Genomic DNA, 18,909 nt, shown 5'->3' on the forward strand with positions numbered 1-18,909 from the left:
GGCAGGAATGAGCATCCACAGCAGGAAGCTATGGGCTGTGGGTGCAATGCCACATTTGCACTGGCAAAGGCTGTACCCCAACCAGGCAGCAGAAGAGAGGTACCCCTAGTCCGGGGTTGCAATGTGGATAGAAGGATGGAGCAGGCAGAGAAGAGAGGGAAACAGAACTTCGCCTACTTCCATAATTTTCCCCAGGACAACCCTTTGAGTGAAATTTTGCTTTTCTTCAGTATATAACCCTGTGGGGGTATTTTCTCAAAAACCCCATCCAAAACTTCTTCGGCTGCATTAAAATGCCAATAACAGATAAAACCTGAGGTGTTAAGTTCAACCAGAGATGCTGATCATTTCAGCAGGGCACAGGTATTACTGGCTTCATGGCATTTCTGGAGTAGTGATTAAGGTAGAGGAAGTATATTGTTGGGTGGAGACGGTGCGAAGGCTGGGAGGAATACACCCTGAAATAACAGGGTTTCTGCCAAATCACAGAGGTTCATAAAGAGGAGAACAGGAAGGGCTACAGAAGCCTGGGGCCATTTATCAGTTTGTTTGGCAAAGGCAGCTGTTAGCTGGATGGGCAAGAAAACCCCGATAGAGTTCTAAAACCCTGCTCCTCGCTCCACCCTTCGTCGATTCTTTTCCTTTGAAGAGCGCAACTGCTAGGATTCCACAACCCATCAGTGTTCCGTTTCAATCCAGGAGGTCACAGAATCTCCCTCCCCTCGACATTTTAAAGGAAAAGACAGACAAATATTTGCCTGGAACTCCTAGGAAACCTCTTAAGATCTCTTGCAGCCGTATGATGCTATAACTCAAGTATTTAATAACACTGGGGTGTACAACATATATAGTTGCTGACAGGCTACAGGAAGCGCGATTCCCAGGGGCCTCCGAGCAGTGGACTCGGGAGAGGAAGTGGGCAGGTGTGCTGGGCCGGGCCGCTGATCACACACAGCTCTGGGGTCCCCTGGCCCCTGATGCGGGGACCCCCAGCAGGTCACCTGATGTGAAGCAGCTCCGGTTCTCCCACCTGGACAATCAGAACTCCTCGTCTTACCTACGTCGGCAATTATCTGGAGGATTTATTTGAAACCAACGAAGGAACAAGATTGATTTCATACACTTTTCAGAGCCACGAGGATTTCCCCAGGCTCTCAGAGCTGGAAGGGGTGGAGGGGTGATCTAAGCCAGATCTTTCTTGGGGAGGTGGAGCCCTAGAGCCATGGAGGACCAGCCTGCAGTTCTTGGGGGGCCTGGGTGGAGGTCTCTAACGTTTTACATGCAGCCCCCGAGTTCAGCTTGGAGGGGGAAATCCTTGAATTCACATGATGAAGGTAAAACATTCTTCAAAAGTCTAAACACGGCAGTGCAGAAACATGGAGTGCTACCGCCAACCAGCAAAAGAGCAGGCGTTCCGTCACAACAGATTGCGACTGGGAGGCGAGGAGGAAATGGGGGCACATGCTCAGGAGGGGTTCTGGCTTTTCTGCATGAACACAGAGCTAGGATTCAGGAGCTGGGCTGAACCCCTGCACCTCTTGACCACCACAAAGGAATGAGCACTTTTCCTCCCAGGGCACCTGTGTTGAAACTAGAGTGTGTCAACTGCCTGCATGTGCATCAGGCAGCCCACACAGGAATGCCCTGGACTCGTCTGACTGCAGGTGTCTGCTTGCCCCCAACCATGGGGTTGCCACGGCCCAGGCCTGGCAAATGCACCAGCGGTTCACCTCTTGGCCATGGTCTTGGGCTCCCGTCTACAGAGTGTGGCAGCTGTAAATGCGTGCCTCTTCCTGCCCCGGAATGCCCGCCAGGAGAGCACTAGGGGTTCTGAGAAAGGGGAAAGGCTGGGATGGGCGTTCCAAAGAGGGGCTTCTCAGAGGACAGCCACTCTTGGGTCGGGGGCAGCATGGGAAGGGCAAACACAGCAGATTCCGGAGCCGAGGGTAGGAAACGATTCCGGGCAGGATGAGAGCGGCATCTCGCTGGGAGGACAGGGCGACTTGGCCAACCCCATTGCCGGGCCCAAAGTCACGCCACCAGCAGGGCAGGGCCTCCAATTGCACACCATCGAAACCCTGGAGAGATCAAGAGTGGCGGTTTCCTCTAGACGCCGGCCTCCAAAGAGGGGACAGAATCCTTGGGGCCAAACTGAAGGTCAAGCATCAGGCCTCGTGCCCAGGCAATACCCACGCCAACAGGACAGGCGCCCACTCGCCCACGCCTCTGACCTGTGCGATGGCGTAGTCTGAGTTGTTGGTGGCCTGCATGCCCTCGTTGCCACTGATGCCCACGCCCACGTGGGCCGTCTGGATCATGCCCACGTCGTTGGCACCATCCCCGATGGCGAGGGTGATGGCCTTCACCCGCTTCTTCACCACGTCCACGATTTCGGACTTCTGCAGAGGAGACACTCTGCAAGAGAAGGAAGAGAAGGATGACCACGCACGTCTTTCCAGGGGCGACAGCTGTAATCTACAGTGAGCTGCGTTCAAAGGGTGGTCGCTGGGCAAGTTCCAAATTCAATACATACGTTTCATGCTCCTGTGCAAAGAAGCTTTCAGAAACAGGAGCTTGTGGCTTTCAACTATTTGCCAACTTCACAGATGAAATGCACACATTGAAGCTAAGTTAAAACACAGCTCATTTGTAGTCACCCTTCTCAGGAATTACATGGGGAAACTGCTCGGGTGCACATATGCCCTCCTGAATGGCAGAGGCTCAGTTCCCGGGGTCTGAGGAAATAGCTTCCCAATCAACAGAAAACTAGCACAGATCCCGTTTTCAGTTTGCTCGGTCTAGTCCACGTCCTAGGGCTGGCACGGGAGTTTTCGGTAAAATCTGCCAGGCACTGAGAATCAGATGGGTGGACTGTGCGGGCAAAGGAGAATGACCTCTCAGAGGCTTTCCCGGGAGGGGCCGTGTTGCCAATCCACACCCACGCTGTTCCCAGCAGACAAACTCAAATCTCACCTTACATTTAATTTTCCCAACTCTGGAAAGAAAATGTGATTGGCAAGACAGCAAGCTGAATTTAAAGCACGGGTATCTGAAACCCTTTGTTCAATTACAAAGAAAAAAGGCGCAAGTGAGAAAAACAGAATGTTGGGTAGAAAGGGCTTTAGCAGCCGTCTTGTACAATCCAATAGTCCTTTTATCATTTTCACAGGGGTTTTCAATATGGGAATTCACTGCCTCCTGCGGCCGTTTCCAATCACTAAAAAAATCATGGTTCTTCATTTTGTTCTTGTTAGTATACCTAAAAGCACTAACTCTGTCCTCTGAGCTAGACTAGACCAAGAATATCCCCTTTCAAATATCTGGAGGGTCAAAATATAAAGAAACCTATTACATCCCTCCTCCTAGAGCTCAATTTTCCACTGGCTAAATGTTCTCAAGCCCTTTAACGATGATTTCATTGGCCCGCTTCAGAACTTAAAAATAGCCTCCAAGCATGATTTTTCTAGACTGCCAAGAGAAGAGCACAGAGTCCCCATCGCCCTGGTACTGAACACTAGACTTACTTGAATGTAGCCTAAAATAAAGTTACAGGAAGTTTTACTTCTTGAACTCCCAGTCAACCAAATGTGAGCACCGTTAACACACATGATACGAAGCTGTGTCTATTCTCTCCAAGATCGCAGAACTGCTGCCTGGAGCCACGGTTTGGCCTTTACATGCCTCGCCCCTGTTAAATTTCATATTGGCAGACACAGGCCATAATTCCAATATGCTTCGCAAATGTAACTCCTCATTTCATTTCTGAACTCGATGGAAGCAGAGATCTAATAGGGCATAGAGAAAATACCTTCACAGTCAACGTTAAATAACTCAGCCAGACCTTTTCCTGCCCCCTGCACTGACTATTGAAGTAGAGAAAGTGATTCCAGGAGTCCCCACCTTTTCATGACTGAAAATGAGAGGCCCCCATCTGATGAGCTGGTAACTATCCCATGCTAAGGGAGTGACCTCTGACCCCACCTGGCACACAGTTACCTGTAACGACAACGTGGTTGGGGGGAGAAAGAGACCACATCTGAGCATCACATTCATCTGAACCACGGTTCTCAGATTGTGGGTAGGCACTCAGCGGGTGCTGGAGTGGGGTATTTTAAATATTTGAGGGAAAAAATAGCCACATCTCTCAGGGACTGCTTTGAATTACTAGCTCGAGAGAGCTCACGGTTTCAACATTAGACTGTGCTACGTTCCTCGTCACGGTATTACATCTTTGCGAAGCCGAGTTTTCATGGTTGCTGCAAAAAAAATAGCAAAATCAAGGGACACGAAGGGATGGGCCGCCCGTGACTCTAAGGTTTGAGGCGTCGTGCGAGGCTCAAAAGGCACACACACACTCCTAGGAAGTGGCCGTGGTTTTTGAAGGACAAAGGAAAAGTGGTTTTACTTTCGTTGATGTATGTCATCGTTTCAAAGGACTACTAAGTTGTCAGGCCATAAATACTTCACAAACTGTTTGGCCCTAACTACTAAATGGCTGGAAACTGCTGAGTTTTTCTTTTGGCCTAGTGACTGAGAAACTAAGGGAACTGTAATTGAGAAAGTCAGGGGACCTCTGCAGGGACGCCTTCTATCTGTGATTACGTGAATCGCTTTTTATATACCATTGTGCACCCTGGGATGGATGACGCCACCCAATGGCACCATCCTTTAGGCGACAACGCTTCTTGAGCATCCCTGAAGACGCTGCGAGAGGAAATAAATGGATGGACACAGCACTGGGATAGTCATGTGGGGTGCATCGCCACAGAACGGAGAGTCCACGGCCCATCCAAATCACCAAATGGGTCAGCCTCTTGATCAGCAAAACTGGAGTGGCCTTGAGAACGGGAAGCCCCCAGGTGGTCAGGAGGCCCGTGGGGCAGAAAGCTCGGCCACAGGAACGTCTTGCTGTGGGGATGGGGAGAGCGTGGCAAGAAGAAGGTGCGACACAGCCAGGGTGTTCTTGGAGGTTGCTTTCCTCTTAGGGAGTTTTATCTATAAGGCAACCCATGTGAGATAAGGAGTTAAGTAGACTCACTACATTTGCCACTCTGGAATTTGGATCTCAAGTAAGTCAAGTACTGATCCTGATGGCTTAAAGTACAGAATCTCAACAGCTGTCTTTTCCCAAAGAGCAAAAATAAAGGGAAAACCTGTCTGGGGTATAAACCAAGTCATATTCCCGTGTCTTAGAAGCATGAAATTCTCATCAAGGATTTATTATACCCTCAGCTGTAATGCCTTGAGAAAACATAATTCTAGCACACACTGGGGGCTCAAAACAGATGTCAAACAATTAATTTCTACAGAACTGAACAGGCACCATTACATTTCAGGCATATGTAGTATTTTTGTATGCCAAGTTACCAGGCAATGCAAACCAGCTCTTCCTAATCTTAATTTGTGACCTGGAATCACATGCCACATTTAATAAGTATTCCCAGCATATAATACACTCAACCCATAAAATGTGAACCCAGACCACAAGCGAGCCAAGCGAGGTGTTTGCAGCACTTCTATAGCCCACTTTGGTGCATGATGAATAAAAATATAAAGTCAAAGCTCTTCAATCAGCTGGAGAGAGGGTCTGCCCATGCCTGCCCTCCCCACATGCCTTCTTTGGCTAAAACAATAGATCCTAAAATGAGTAATAAGTTCTCCCTTAAAGGCTTTAAAAAAAAATTCATTGCCCTGGAGTACCTCATTTTATGGGCTATGTGTTCCTGAAACTTAGAAACTAGCTTTCCAATGTTATTTCAGATCGAACACTTAAGGAAAACCTTAAGTAAATGCTTTGATAGAATGAACGACCATGCACTAATTTATCTGATCTACAAAAGTACTGTTCTCAGGGTGAGTTTTTAACTTCCGATCTTACGTACAGCCTGAGCATACGTACCTTCTCTGGACCTCAGGGGCCTTATTTTTCGAAAAGGGGCTGGATCTAGAGCATGGTTTTGCAAACTGTTCTCAGTTGAGCCAGAGAAGTCACAAGGACCCCCACCCAGGGGCACCCAAGATGACTTTAACTGGAGCCACAATGCTCACTAATGACCCATCACATTTGTCATCAGGACTAAAAAGAAAGATGAGTGGCCTACATCAGTGCTTCTCAAACTTCAAGTGAGTATCAGAGCCACCAGGAGAGCGAGTTAAAGTACTGACGCTGCTTCCAGAGGGTGAGGGTGGGACCCACGGGTCTGCATCTCTAAAAAGTTCCCGAGTGACGCTGTGGGCCTCGCTGAATTAGTTGGCACTGGCCTAGATGATATCAAAAGTTCTCTTCGTTCAAATGTTTCAAGTAGCTAGGCTTAGGTTTTCACAGAACAAGATATTTTTTCATGGGGGAGATACTTAACAATTAATTAGCAGAAACACTGCATCTCATCCCCTTCTTGCAAGCTTTGCATACATGGGCTCTTCCCTGCTTTAAACTAAAATCCAGTAAATACAAGTTTTGGTGGGAATTTCATTTCAAATGCTCTTTCAATCTGACCATTTCACATATGGGGGTCGGCTAGGGGAGGGTAATATACTAACCAAGATAAGGCACAATGACTCTATAATATTTTTCTATGATCCAAAAATAACATGTCTATCCTAAGCCCAAAATACATAATAATTAACTTATAAAACAAAGCACTGTCAACATATCAGATGATTTCATTTGTGAGCCTTTCCATTTATCCCATGAAAGTGATTTTCTTTTATTTAAAAAACACACAGAAAAAAGGGAAGGCAATAGGAGCTGTGGTCCAAGAGGTGCCAAGAGAACCACATCACACAGGTCTTATGGAAACAAACCAACCCAGATTATCACCAAAAAAAAAACAACAAAAAAATTACATATAATTTCTTACCGCAGTCAGTTATCTTAAATGTTTCAAAATCTATCATCCATGAAAGCTGTTAAAAATGCCACAATTTCCCCAGGATCTAGGGACTGATGCCATATGCAAAATTCCCAGCCAGTGTGCTGGTGGTCTTCATTCTGCTTTCTACTAATATCCTTGAAAACATTCTCAGCTTTTGGTGATGGCTCTTAATGACATCTGCCTGGCAACCGTCCTTGGCTCCACAGAGGGCTCTCTGGGAAAGACTAGCACAGGAGCTTGGTCTTTTTTTCCTGCCTCTTTGTTTTTGGGTCATAATGCTTTGACTAGTCAAAGCCAATCATCAGTCCTGAGTATCCTGCATAAACGCTTTGAGAGCTTAGCGGACACGAGGTGGCCAAGTCTTTATGAATGGTCTCAGGGACGGTGGGTGCTGCAAATCACCCAGAGTCTTTATTTGTAAGCACCTTGCCATGCATCTGCTCTCTCACAATTTAAATCACACTTCTTAAGGCACACTTCTTTTGATTCCTTGTACTGTTAATAAATAGTCCACCTGGTGCCCACTATAGGATAAGCATTTAACAGCTGATTGGGTAAAATGATGTGCCTACAACATCAATACTATTGGTGATAAAATTTGTACAAAATAACTATGAACCCTGATCTGCTCGTGCCATCCCTGTGGGGCACAGGTCAACATGCCACAGCCTCTGGACCTGGAGCAGCTAAGTGAAGAGCCCAGAAGTGCTGGTGGTAGTACCTGGCTAGGTGTGGCTGAGGCCTACACATCCTGGTGCCGACCCCCGCACTTACTATAGCACGGCTGCCACCCTGCCACACTGCAGTCGGGGCACGTACTATGGCTCCACCACCGCCAAAGGACGGTCCCATGGGCAGGGGAGAATGGGCAAGTTGAGCATCTTGCTTTTCATCTTGGTGCTACAATACTACAGTGACTTTTGGAATTGAACACATCTACTAAATCCCACGGCATTCTATAGGTACAAAGATCATTTTCAACAAGGTGTAAATCCATTTTTCAAAAACACTAAGGTTAAATGTTTCCATAATCCAGAACAGGCTCTTTAAGTATAAATCAACTTTACTTTCAAAAACAGGAGTTGAGTGTTCTTTTACACTCTACAAAACAAAAAGAAACCCAGAGAGCTTTTTAAAGATACTCTTTCTACATAGCTGCCATTCTAACAATATATTAACATTTACTAATAACTTCCTTGTACAAAAGATTCATTTAACTCATTTTCAACATTTAATATTTAATAATAATATAAAGCTTAAAGGGGGGGTCTCTGAATATATCACAGTGTCATACACACACATACTGCACAAAATAGTCTTGCTACTCCTATAAATCCTTGAAAAACTATCTTACTAGTGTCTTAAGCAAAGTATCATGCGTGCCTCCATTTGGATAGGCCCCTATGAAGAATCTGAGACTAGCTATTGTAGTCGCCTGATGTTAGTCTCATAGGGCAGCTAAATTAACTGTTAGACTCTAAAAATCTCCTTTAAAAAGAAACAAGAATTTTGAAGGTAAAAAACTCTAACAGCTGATTTAGGAATGAGGACATACATATACTTACATATATATATTTTAATTAGATCTTAATTAAACCTGACTGGTGATTGCTTTCAACAACCTATGAGCATTCTCTTCTCTCCAAACCAGAAGCTGCAGATCAACCCCAGTTCAGTTGTGAGATGCAAAGGCAACTCGATATCCTTTATTAACTCAACAAAACCCTTATAACCTGATACTGCTCAACAGCCACAAGAGGTGCCTCTGCAGCCGAGGGTCTCGAAGCGCCTCTCGGAAAAAGGGAGGACACCCCTGTCTGCTCAAGATCAGTTTACTCTGTAACTGAGAAAGTGATCAGGGGGTCAAGAATGTATGTATCTGTACTTAGCTCTCTGGCAATTTTATCACATGACCAGGTAACAGACAAGAATCAGGCTTCTGAAAATCTAACATCTTCACTAAATCATGTACAATTTATTCACATCCAGACAATGGCATTTTACGTAAAACTTTGATGGTTCAGATGTTGTAAATTACGTACAGTTTCATATTCCCTGAAATCAACTGGTTATGGTCTGTTTCTTCCTGTACTTGGCTGAAAAGAATGGAGCAGTCTAGGAAGGTGGAACTGAAATAAAAGATAGTAGATCCTTGTGTTCCCAGGTTGAAACAGGGATTAGAATAACACTTTTAAATACTTTACTGTTTTTCACACAAAAAGCATTAATTTGATACTCTGCATCCTTGAAATGCTAGATTAAGGCACCCAAGACCCTCTCAGGAGGGCCTGCCTGTCTTGAAGTTACCGTACATTTATCTTACTCCACTGCAACTTTCACTCGAGTTTCCCAGCAGCGTGCCTGACCTCTGCTGTGGGGATGGCGGGACTAGGAAACAGGACCGAGAGGAAGGCTGAGAAGTGGTAGCATTTTGACGTTTTGGAGGAAGCTTATAGCTCCTTCAGGACCAGGTATCATGAGCTCACGCGCCACTGAAAACTAATGATGACCGAGATGCTTGGTAGAAGGATTTTCATCAGACCTACCCTCCCACTCTATTTTTTGAGTGAGATTTGTTGGGTGGGAAAGAAAATAGGTTACACAAGCTCTATCTCCCAAGCAGACAAGATATTTTCTAAAAACCTAAGGCCTGTATTTAAGCAGCCATGAATTCTTGCTCTCTGATAGGAGGAAATGAGAATGTTTTTCTTTTTATTACCATACATGTAAAACTCTTAGGAAAAGAGGCAGCAGCACTCTAGCACTCCTCAAATTCAACAGGAACATGACTCCCAGGGATTCTGTGTATCTGGGCATGATGGCTGGGAGAATGTGTCAACCTAGCCAGGGAATGGTGCCCAGTGGTTTGGTCAAGCAAGCACTGGGCTAACTGTAACTCAAGGGCATTCCATGACTTTAATCATCAGGGAGTTGATTGCATAGATGGCTGATTACCTCTACAATCAACTGAGGAGCCTGTCACTAATGAGTGACCACTCATCCAGTCAGCTGAAGGCCTTAAAAGAAGAAGTGACTTCAGCATTTAGGAAGAGAATTCCCAGCTCAATTTCAGGCAGCCTGCGCCTCCTGGGAACTCATCAAGGACCTTCACCGGAACCTCTGGTTTGCAGCCAGCCCTGCAGAATTTGGATTTGTGTATCCCCACAGTCGTGTGAGACAATTTTATAAAATCTCATGCTATTTACAGGTGTCTCCTGTTGTTTCTGTTTCCCTGAGAACCCTGACTAATACACTCTGTAGGCCCTGGAGACTGACAGAAAGAGACAGACAGACATCATGCAGAAGGGGGCGTTGTGGGGGGTGGTGGGGACATGTGTGGGCCTGGAGATCAGTAACATGTTGGTCGATGTAAAGATGGGACATTTGCCCCCAAACACTGTGTACATGCAGAAGGTATGTTCAGTCAAAATACATGACAAAAGTCAACTATTAACAGAACATACTGCAAGGCATAATTTGTAACTTGCTCTTCTAATGGATTAAAACCATCATAACAGCCCTTCCTGGGACAAAGTCTGAGCTGAATTATAATTGGCTGCATATTTCTGTCTCCATAATGACACTAGAAGCTACCTGGTGATGAACATTTCTTTTATTCATCTTTAAGTCCCCCAACACCAAACACAATTGGTAATGAACAGAAGTTCAGGTGATGACAATGTGTAAAAAAATAAACAAGGGGAGCAGTGAGGAATGCTGGGAGTGAGCAGGAAACAGAGGGTAAGTGGGATCCTTGCTTCTATGTATCCAGATGGATCACCTCCCTGGTCTTCTTCTCCTCTGTGAAGAGACAATGAGGAGTTCTAATGATCCTTAAGCTCTAAAACCTGTGCTTGAAAGTTGAAAGCAAAAATATAAGAATGTAATAATAGTAACAGTGGTAGCTGCTGGGAGGGCAGGGAGAGGGAAGAAGAGATGTGATGTGGGGGCATTTTCTGGACTTGGAGTTGTCCTAAATGATATTGCAGGGTCAGGTGCTGGACATTATATATCCTGCCATAACCCACTGGATGGACTGGGGGAGAGTGTGAACTACAGTGTAGACTATAATCCATGCTGTGCAGCAGTGCTCCAAAATGTATTCACCAAATGCAATGAATGTGCCACAATGATGAAAGAGGTTGTTGATGTGGGAGGAGTGGGGTGGGGTGTGGGGTGTGGGGTATAAGGGAACCTCTTATATTTTTTAATGTAACATTTTTTTGTGATCTATGTATCTTTTTTAAAAAAAAGACGAAAAAAATAGTAGTAGCAGTAGTAGCAAGCACTGATTTAGCACTTACTGTTGGTCAGTATGTAGGCTAAATACTTGACAGGCACCGTCTGATTTAATCCTCACTAGAGCCCTGCAAGAGCAGCCTACCGTCTTTACTCCATATGGAGTAAAGTCAAGCTGGAAAAAGTCAACAGTGTGCCCAAGGTCCTAAACCTAGCAAGTGGCAAAGACAGGACCTCAACACATCTTGGCTGGCCCAGGGTATGCACATGCCCAACCACTCCACCACACTCTTTGGCTACTATAGAAGTATCCATATGTGGATGCTTTAGATAGTGCTGCCAATACTGCTGGATGGTTCCATCCCAGACACTGGGGGTGGGAGGAACAGCACAGTGTAGGAGCTCCTGGGGTTTACTTCCCAACACTGGGAGGACCCAACCGAGTTACTTAATCAGTCTGACTCTCCATTTCCTGCCTGTGATCTGTACCCCTGCCATTTACTTCACAGCACAGCCACGAAGACAATAAATGCTAACAATGTACAAGAATTTTGAAAGGTAGAAAAAACATTTTTCATTTCCTCCTGACACCCTGATTTAGATGTCTTGGTTTGCAGGCTGCTGTGAGAGATACTGCAGAATGAGGTGGTTTAAACCATGGAGATTCACTGTCTCTCAGTTTCGGAGGCTGAAGGCTTGTTTTCAACCAGGCTCCCTGGTTTTCTGGTTGGATGGCAATCCATGTGTTCCTTGGCTTTCCCTCCACATTGATTTGAAATTTCTTCTCCTTTCTCTTCCAGTTCCAATGACTTCCGGCTCCTCCCTGTGGCTCTCTCTCTCTATGCCTGAATGTTTTCTGCTTCTAAAGTACTCCAGTAATCCAGTTAAGACCCTCCCTTGTTCAGGTGTTATTATTAGTAATAACAAAAAAATGGCATCCTCAAAAGGTCCTATTTACAATGGATTCACAGCCACAGGAATGCAGATTAATAATGTATTTTGGGCGGTACATAATTCAACCTACCACAAAGTGCCTCTCATGCTCCTTATTCCAAAGCATCTCTCACCCCATTTTCATTGAGTATACTTGTTTTAGTTTGCTAAAAGCTGCTGGGAGCAATATATCAGAAACAGGTTGTCTTTTATAATGGGATTTATTAGGTTAAAAGATAACAGTTGTGAGGCTGTGAAAATGTCCAAATAAAGGCATCATCATCAAGATTGGCTGCTGGTGATCCTGGACTCCTCTCTCACATGGCAAGGCCCATGGAGACATCTGTTTAACTTCCAGGGAAGTCTCATTGCTTCAGCTTCTGGCTGCATCAGCTGTGACTTTCTTTCTGCTGGGATCTTCTCTGGGCTCAGTTGCGGGGGATCAGGCACACGGCAGTGTTCTCTGTGGTCTCGCTCCCTTCCTCCAGCCCTTCTCGCTTTCAGCCTCCCGGGGGTCTCTTTCTGTGCCTCTGTGCCCTGCTGGTTCCAGCCTCCAGCCTCCAGGACCACTCTCTCAGCCTCTTCGGGTTTCTCTGCCACTTTTTCTCTGTGTGTTTCTTGTTTCCAGCAAGAGGACCAAGACACACCCTGGGTCACGCCTCACTGGAATAATCTAATCAGAGGCCCCCAAACTGAATCCAATCCAATGAATGGGTGGATGAGCTTTAAGAAAGTGATCTTTACTGGGATCCACAGGAAGCCTCAAACTGTCACAATACCCTCCAGGCTCCCAGTGCTTCCTGGCTGGAAACAAGAAACATCCTTTCCCTATAAGCTCCCAGCTTCAGGATCTCTCAAGGTGTTCAGGGAGGAGAAGGAATTAGAGCCTGACAGAGAAGAATTTCTCTTCCTTTCCTTAAAATCTTGTTTCAGGTTGTTAGCATGTATAATTTTATATACCAACCCATTAAATTGTTTAATATTTTCACACTAATATTAGGGCACCCTGAATCTAAAGATATGCATTCACAAATGAAATTTCGAATTCTTACAGGGAACAGATTATGCTTGTATTTTTCTAATGTCCCATACATCCAACAAAGTGCTTTGCCAACATGGATCAGATAGCAGTAATATTGGGAACAGTTCTGATACACAGTATGAGGCAAATGATACCCATGCATATTTAGAGCATAGCATAAGTTAGAAATAAAGAAAGAATTCTGGCACTGTCTGCACACTTACTCTTTCAGTACTTTGGTCCCTTGGATATAAAATGGGGACTGACTGCCCCTGGAGTTTGAACTGTAATAATGTCATAGTTTGTCTTGAATGATAAGAGCTGTGCAATTAGGTCTATCTGTCCTCATACCTTAAAATAATGTCAGCTGTTCACTAGAATAAATTACAAACACATGAAAATGTGCAAGGATTACAGTTATTATCTCTTCCTGAAGCAATATCAAACACCAAAATAATTCTTTTTCATTCATATACTGAAATAGCTTTCCCCTTATTCTCATCTCCAAAAACCCAAAGCAGCAAATAGCCCAGTCTGGATGCAATTAAAACAAGAGGCAGTCTCTAATTAGTTTTTCTCTTTATAAAGAAAACAGAAATCAATGTAAAACAAATTTCAAAAAAAGCCTACCTATGTAAAGTAACACCAAACAATGAACAGGTGAAAAACAGAACTACCCACTCAAGCAGAAAACCATTTTCAGTTAGCTAAACTCCTAATCAAATCTATCATTATTCCCTCACATCCAATCTGTCTGTTGTTATAGTAAAAACTAGACTCTAAAAAGCACTTCATATTTGTAATGGTCATTTACTATTACTAAACATTGAATTAAAAATCGAATTTTAAAATATATATTTGAGCTAAACAGCTTCAAAAACTAAACCTCTCTGCCTCTTTTTTGACATTAGACAACTCTCCAGAATCCTCTTATATATATGGGGCCTTATTAGAGCTTCAAACCTCTAACTAAAGATCCTCTAAACTTGAAGGCATTACTTTTTAGTCAAAAGGAAACAATTTTCAGCCTTAATGAAAAGATAGTTTTGACTGGCTTCCAAGAAATGAGCTGGAGCACATTAACTCATATCAGAAAAAGCTAAAAAAATTGCAGTTTTTCTTTTTCCATTCTGTTTAAAAGTTAAGGTTTTCCTAAGAAGCACACAGAAGGCCATTGCTTCAGGATCCTGGATGCTGGAAAGAAAATGGTTCGATGACTCGAGGGAATCAGCAGAGTAATGAGCCCATTCCATTCCACCTGCTGATAATCTGGGCAGCAGAAAAGCAGGAGTCAACTCCCACCAGTCAGTTTAATAAGGAAAGAATATCCTTTGTCAGTTATCTTTACACATTTTTTTAACTCTTTATTGACATGGCATAAAATGAAGTTTATTAGTGGAACAAAGAAAAGTACATTAAACAATCCAGCCACGCAGATTGCAGCAAACTAGTCAACTCATATAAATGCATGCGGTAATTAAGTTAGATTGGTAGAAATACCTTAAGTCTTCCAAAGTGTATGGTGATCTGGTGGGACTGTGAGTCTTGGCTGAGCCAAGCTGTATATGCAGTGTGCCTAAAGGCTGAGCAGACAAGTCTGGCAGATGGTGATGCTAAATGCAAGGAGTGCAATTTCTCTTATAGCATTTGAGTGAATGGAGAGAAAAATACACCCATAATTTGGCTTAATACAGTTTAAGAGTAATTAGGAAACAGCCCTTTTCTATTTCTTCCTGATGCTATGCTAAGTAAGGAAACAGACTTTTCCTTAATTCTGGTGGCAGAATTTTGAAACAAGTGGCATTTATTTTTTGCATGCACACTCACATTCCAAGCACATGGGAAAAGCAGTCATTTCACTCTGGAAGTGGCTGCCATTTCTATTTACAAAATACCTCTACGAGATAACTGGGCAGTGATAGAATAGAATCAAGAAGTTATCGCGCTAAACTGAGGATAATTGTCCCTTGGTGGGAACGATTCCAGGAGGGCCAGAACCATGTTCACATTCTTCACAACACAATCCCAGTGTCTACCTTAACCTGGCACAGTTTGCACTCAAATAGTATTTGTAACACTCTAGAAGATTTTCAAATCTGTAGCTGCCCATTGCTCCATTCTGTACAAAGGCAAGCAGAGTACTGGATTCAATAAAGGGCAAGGGAGCAAATAAGTAGACAAAAGAGCAGCTGGCCGACATTCATAGTAATAAACACTGACCTGATGGCTGATAAGCTAGAAGTGACTTGGAAAATGTGTGTGGGTCCAGCCAGAGGAGCAGCTGGGTGACCCCACCCTGTGATTGCTGCTCCCTGGGGTATGTGGGATCCTGATTTGCATTGTGCAGGTCTGGTCTGACGTGATTCCACAGATCTATCTGCCCTTCTGGCTCATAAAGTGTCCTGCACTCTGCAGAAGACCTGTCAGTGGACAGTGGTGCCCTGAGGCCATTCTCCACCATGCCTCATTCATTCCTTCTTTCAGCTAATGATCTTTATGCCCAACTTTGGTGGAGAGTAAAGGGTCCAGGGAAGCAAATGTGGTCCCTGTCCTGCAGGGTCCCTCACTCTAGTAGAGCCGATAAAATGCATTTATGAATGGCTCCAACCAGGTCCAAAGAAAAGAAAAATCATCATGGAAGTTCAGAGCAAAGATCCATTGCTTTGGAGGATCATGAGTAAGGAGAAGGAAGGGAGTTTGAGAAAGAACATAGGTTTTTTTTTTTTTTTTGAGCTATTTCTCAAAAAATGGATGGAGATGGTGGGCCAAAACCAACAAAAGGGCATCTCAGGTGGAGGACCCAGGTTGAACAAAGTTGGGCAAAGACTAAGTAAATGAAAAATGCATAGTGTTGGTGCTTCATACTAGGATGGACATACATTTTGACTCAATGCTGCACAGAGGCAATCCGAGTAAAAATTATACATGCACATAATTTCTGAACGGCATCTCAATTAGAGGAATTGATGCTAAGAAAATGAACGGTTAAGTGCTCAGAAGGTGAGAGGCAGAAGCATAGGCACTGCAGCTTGGTTCCTAAGTATCACTTGTTGAGAATGTTGTAGATATAAAATGTATTGACATGGAACATGGAAATAGATTCACTTGTTTTGAATGAAGAAAGCAAGTTACAAAATCACACATACAGTGGCATCCAATTTTAGACATAAATGAAAGAGATCCGTACACATATAGATCATGTATCTGCATAGATAAAACTTCAGAGGAAAATAATTTGGAAAGTGATTGTATTTGTCAGTCAAAGGCATGCTGATGCAAAGTACCAGAAATCTACAGTTATCAGGCCATAAAGTGTAAGTTACTTTCCTCACTGAAGTCTGTTGCCGTGTGTTGGAGCAAGATGGTTGCAAGGGTTGAGGCTTCCTCTTTCCTCTTAAGCCTCCATGGTCCCATCTTCAGCCTTAGGCTGGGAGAAGTCTCTCTCCTGGGGCTCTTTTCTCTCCAGGCTCAGCTCCTCTGCTCATGCCATGAGGCCAGCTGTAAACTATCAAGTGAATGGCTCATGTCTTTTCCTGGGGCCTCTGCCATGTCTATTCAAGCCTTCTCTCTTTCCTCACGTATCTGCTTCTTTGTGTATTTACTTCCCAGGGTTCCAGCATCCAAAACTCCCAACTCTCTTCCCTTCCATGTCATTTTTTTCTGTGAGTCCCCACCCTCTTGGTGGGTAGGGACTCATGTCCTACTGATGTGGCCAAATCAAAGCCTTAATCATTATTTAATCATGTAAATGTGAAACCTCTGAATCCAATACAATCTAATATGCCCAGAGGAACATAATCCAATATCTATTTTTGGAATTCACAAACAATATCAAACTGCTACAGTGATTATCTCTTAATAGAGTGGACTTAGGTTATTATTCTTTCCTTTGGATGTTTTACATCATTAAAATGTATCACTTTTGTAATTAAACAGAGAATAAGTTATTGAAAACCAAAGCTGTATGGATATCATTTAAGGTCTTGCTCAATTCCAAACTCCTAGTTAAATGTCTTTTATGACAACCCTTAACCTAAATTGTAGTCATCTGAATTATACTACATTATAGGCTATATAACTGCTCATAGTGGTGTATGTCTGAACTTTCCAAACACAAACTATAAGAAAAATTCCTGGAAAACAAGATGATGATTTTTTTTGCATTATGCTTCTAACCCTCTTGTTAGCAGCATATATTTTTAACTAGTTTCAGGCTTGCTAAACATTTGTCTGTAAGGTTGATTCAAAATAAGCAAAGGAGTGAGGAGGAGGTTTAACTCGACTATTTTCAAATAACCACAGGAAAGTTTTAAGAGAATCAGGAAACCAACCAAATAAGTTGCATTTATGCAGTAACCTAAATTTCACCCGGAAAATGTGGCGTTCATACCCTGAAGATAGCAGTGCTAGCTGCACACCCAGCAGGTCGTGTACTTAAGGCTCCAGAACTTTCTAGCTTTCCAATGCACTTTGATGGAGCCAAAAAATCAATTTTAGACCCCGGACAAACAGAACAGTAAAGGTTCAGGCTTTAAAAATGGATGTTGGTCACTAGGAATACTTTCCTGAACTATCAAAGTAATTCTAAAAGGGCGTCTATTATTTCCCAAGCAACTCTGGAAATGAGAGGAATGTTACACACCCACAGCAGAAGACTTTACCTCCGGAGGTTTAGGGTCCCTTTTTGCTGTATAAATTTGACACTAACTGCACTCACCCTTGTGCCTGCTCTTCTACATTATTTGATTGTGTTGTTTTCTAAACTCCCATCACTTGATGGGAATAAAAACCCTTTCTTCCCCCTCCACTTTTTTCATAGCAATTTTTTAAATTATCTTTTTTTTTTAAAAAAAAGATACATATATCCCCAAAAATGCTACATTAAAAAATATAAGAGGTTCCCATAAACTCCCTCACCCCCCACTCCTCCCACATCAACAACCTCTTTCATCACTGTGGCCCATTCATTACTTTTGGTGAACACATCTTGGAGCACTGCTGCACCACATGGATTGTAGTTTACACTCTCCACCAGTCCATTCAGTGATCTTTTCTAACTGGAAATCTCCACTCAGTATTTCTGACACTCAGCTGAAACCACCTGATCTCAGGAAGGGAAGGTGGGAAAAACTCATTTCAAAGGGAGGCTTGTGGAGGACAGCGGGGTGTAGGTTTTAGGATAAATTTGGGGCTTGCGGCTTAGGAGCTGGGCATTAGAAAAAATTGGAGTAACAAAGGAGAGGCAAGTAAGTACCAGGTGCACGTTTGTATTAATATTTGGAACCTCTGGTTTGGAGCTGATAAATCTGTGCACAGTTGTGTATCATTTCAAGAGCACTTCATTCCACTGGGTGTGGTGAAAAGCCCACCAATGGCTCCTTTGACCAAAAGCCTGCCTGGCCTCTGCAGTGGGCCTCTGTTGGCACTGATCATCTCTCACTCTTATGCGGCCATTTACCCTGAAAAGAGGAAGTCACTGAAGGATATGGAAGGATTTTTAAAGGGACATGGATAAGAAAATAAATATTGATGAAGTCAGACAAAGTATAAAGATGAAATTGCTTGCTTAATATCCAAGTAGGAGCTCACAGATGTGCAAATAAGCATTTTTAAAGTTGACTTAGGTGTCAGTTATCAGAAACTAAGGAGGCAATATTATAGTTATAAGCCCAGCAGGTGGCCTTAAGGAAGTCATTCCCTTCAATAACACTCAGGATTTCCCACTTTAAGTTAATTTTCATAGTTAAAAGAAATCTGAACAAACACAAGGGGTTTGGTTCTCTGCCCCGACCCCTCTCCTTTTCTGCACACTACAGTCTTGCTCTGCTCACATGGCAAATC

General features: G+C 43.7%; 1 protein-coding gene across 3 annotated transcripts in view; it reads right to left on the bottom strand.

Annotated features, from left to right (window-relative positions):
• The window catches only part of LOC101445555 (phospholipid-transporting ATPase IB), a 675,309-nt gene that overhangs the window by 262,519 nt on the left and 393,881 nt on the right, over window positions 1-18,909 (bottom strand). For all 3 annotated transcript variants that reach the window (XM_058277045.2, XM_071208176.1, XM_058277047.2), the window contains exon 26: window positions 2,232-2,415. In XM_058277045.2, the coding sequence (XP_058133028.1) occupies window positions 2,232-2,415 (184 nt within the window). The remainder of the gene's footprint in view (window positions 1-2,231; window positions 2,416-18,909) is intronic.

The sequence above is a fragment of the Dasypus novemcinctus genome, chromosome 15 (assembly GCF_030445035.2).
Source record: "Dasypus novemcinctus isolate mDasNov1 chromosome 15, mDasNov1.1.hap2, whole genome shotgun sequence".
Lineage (NCBI taxonomy): Eukaryota > Metazoa > Chordata > Mammalia > Cingulata > Dasypodidae > Dasypus > Dasypus novemcinctus.